Source organism: Dipteris shenzhenensis, unplaced genomic scaffold (assembly GCF_047967505.1).
Source record: "Dipteris shenzhenensis isolate YYH24624 ecotype China unplaced genomic scaffold, Dip_SZ_1.0 scaf0571, whole genome shotgun sequence".
Lineage (NCBI taxonomy): Eukaryota > Viridiplantae > Streptophyta > Polypodiopsida > Gleicheniales > Dipteridaceae > Dipteris > Dipteris shenzhenensis.
Window position 1 is genome coordinate 20,112 of NW_028239877.1, and position 2,338 is coordinate 22,449.

General features: G+C 52.7%; 1 protein-coding gene across 1 annotated transcript; it reads left to right on the top strand.

The window, feature by feature from the left end:
- The first annotated feature begins 755 nt into the window (after positions 1–755).
- LOC147878093 (uncharacterized) lies at positions 756–1,889 on the top strand. Its single transcript, XM_087372429.1, has one exon. The coding sequence runs from the start codon at positions 756–758 to the stop codon at positions 1,887–1,889; it is 1,134 nt and encodes a 377-aa protein (XP_087228555.1).
- Positions 1,890–2,338: the final 449 nt, after the last annotated feature.

The following is a 2,338-nucleotide window of genomic DNA, read 5'->3' on the forward strand; positions in this document are numbered from 1 at the left end:
GCTTGAAGCCTTACGCGACGATGCTCGACTTCGAGTAGCTTTTCCACCGTGCTGTGTCGACACATGTACCCAATGTCGTTCTCTCACCATCGTTGCTACTGACCAGCAGCTTTGCGGCCTCATCATGCACTTGTTCAAGCTTGTCAGGAGGCTAATAGAGACGTAGCTTTGATGCGTAGCCGAAAGGCAAACAGGTTGTGTGGCAAGCTCGACGCGTGGTTTGCGTGAATGACTGGCAGTCGATGCTACTTACGGACCCACAAGCCCCATGCATGTGCCTCCTCCACAGACCCATACTAGCAAATGATCCGAAAGGTTTGGTTCACCTTCCTGCAATCGACTATGTTGATGAACTCGATGAGGACAGCACTTGATGGACTACAACAAACATTCCATGGTCCTGGAGTTCCTTTCCGACCCTTGGCGCTTACAAGCACTCTCTGTACAAACAGGCGGCGGACAGGGTAGAGCAGCAAACGGATCTCATCTGATCAGACTTCTAGCCAAACGGACAGTTCAATGACTTCTAACAAACACTTGTTTCCACGGATGTCGACATTTCCGGGCAGAATTTCGTGTGGGCTCAATACCTTCCCAAGTGTTCAGTTTTGAGGATTACCACTACGACGTGTAGTCTTTCCCTATCCCTATAAGTATCTTTCCGCTTCAATTCCTTAACATAAACGTCTTCACACTTTCCACACTTCCAACTCCGCATCATACAGCGGGCCCCCGGACTTCCTGCGAACTTCATCATGTCTGCGTTTACCGAAAAGCAGATCCTCGAGCAAGTTGCTTGCCAGCCTCCTTGCTTTACAAAAGCCGCCATTCCTTTCGAACAATATTCGAAGCCTCCTACCGTCAACATCCAGCGTCCGGAAAAGAGCGACTTGGGCACTCTGAATCTGCTACCAACCGAGATACTCATTATGGCATTCGACAAGCTCGACCCGAAGTCGCTCTCATCGCTTTCACAGACCTGTTTACGCGGGAAGAAGACGGTCGACATTCTACTGCACTTCAAATTCCTGAAATCCAAGGCTCCACATCTCCTCCCCGCCCTCGCGGCAACAGGCGTGTCGGACCTCTATTCTGTAGCAGAGCTACACGCAGCTCTCAATAGAGATCGGTGCCACTTCTGTGGGAACTTCGGGCCGTATCTGTTCCTGCTCAGCCTTGAACGATGTTGTTACACATGTCTCATCTACAATCCGGCCCTGTGGCTTATCCCACGGAGCGCCGCCCAAGCGATCTTTGACCTCAGTGTGCAGCAAGCAAGGAGCCTGCCCACGATGAACACCGTTCGCGGCGAATACACCACAGCCAGCTGTGTCGAAGGATCCTTCACTCGCAAATCACTCCAGTCATTCACCCTGACTAGCGTACAAGCTGCCCGAAAGCTCGCAATTGACGTGCATGGCTCAGCCCGCGCAATGAAGGATCGACCCATGCCTCGTGCGAGTAAGCGTCGACCTGTGCCTAGCTTTGGGCGCACAGATCCTCACGACTTCATCGAAGCCTACCGCACGACGGAGATCTTGCCCAAGGAACGGGTCCACCGTTGTCTTGAAGAATCTGAGCCGCTCACGAGAGGATACTGGTCCGGCATGGGCGCCGTGCTTCTGCCCACGATCAAGGGCGAAACTCTCGAGTGTGGTGTTTGGTGTCGGGGTTGTCGTAGAGCATATGAACGCTTTCACCGTGGCCTCCTCAATGTCCGAGCCGACAATCGAATCTACAACGCACTCTCAGCCCATGGCGTGACCCCAGCCCGCCGTTTGACGGACCTCGCTCAACAGGCATATACAGAAGCGGAGCTTATCGAGCATGCTAGGGACTGTCCCTTCGTAGCTGAACTGCTCAACAAATCTAAGGTCCGTCTGTCGTAGCGACGTAATGGTAAGTAGCCTTAACTTCACCTCGCGCGAAGTTGTTCGAAACTCAGGGGCATGGCCCAAAGCCCTAGTGCATCCGAAAAGCCTCAACATCAGCTTCGCTAACTGCCTCTCTCTCGCCAGGCGAGTCACAACAAAGATTACAATATTTCAGCAATCTGCCATCACAAACAAGCTTTTTCAGATGTACGGATGCACAATCGAATCACGATCTACAACAACCACGACGGACCGCGGATGTCAGCGTCTGTGACGAAGGGGTTGCGAATCTTTGGTCGTCCATAGGGTGGGACTGTCAGAAAGGGCGGCTCTTGGTCATTTTTGGTTGAGGATCGGTTCATCTCATCTCGCTTCAGCCTGAACCCTTGGCTGGAAGGATCCAGACCCTGTGATTTCCGAGCACAAGAAGGCGGACTGAACACAGGGCATCTAGGACAGTCCGC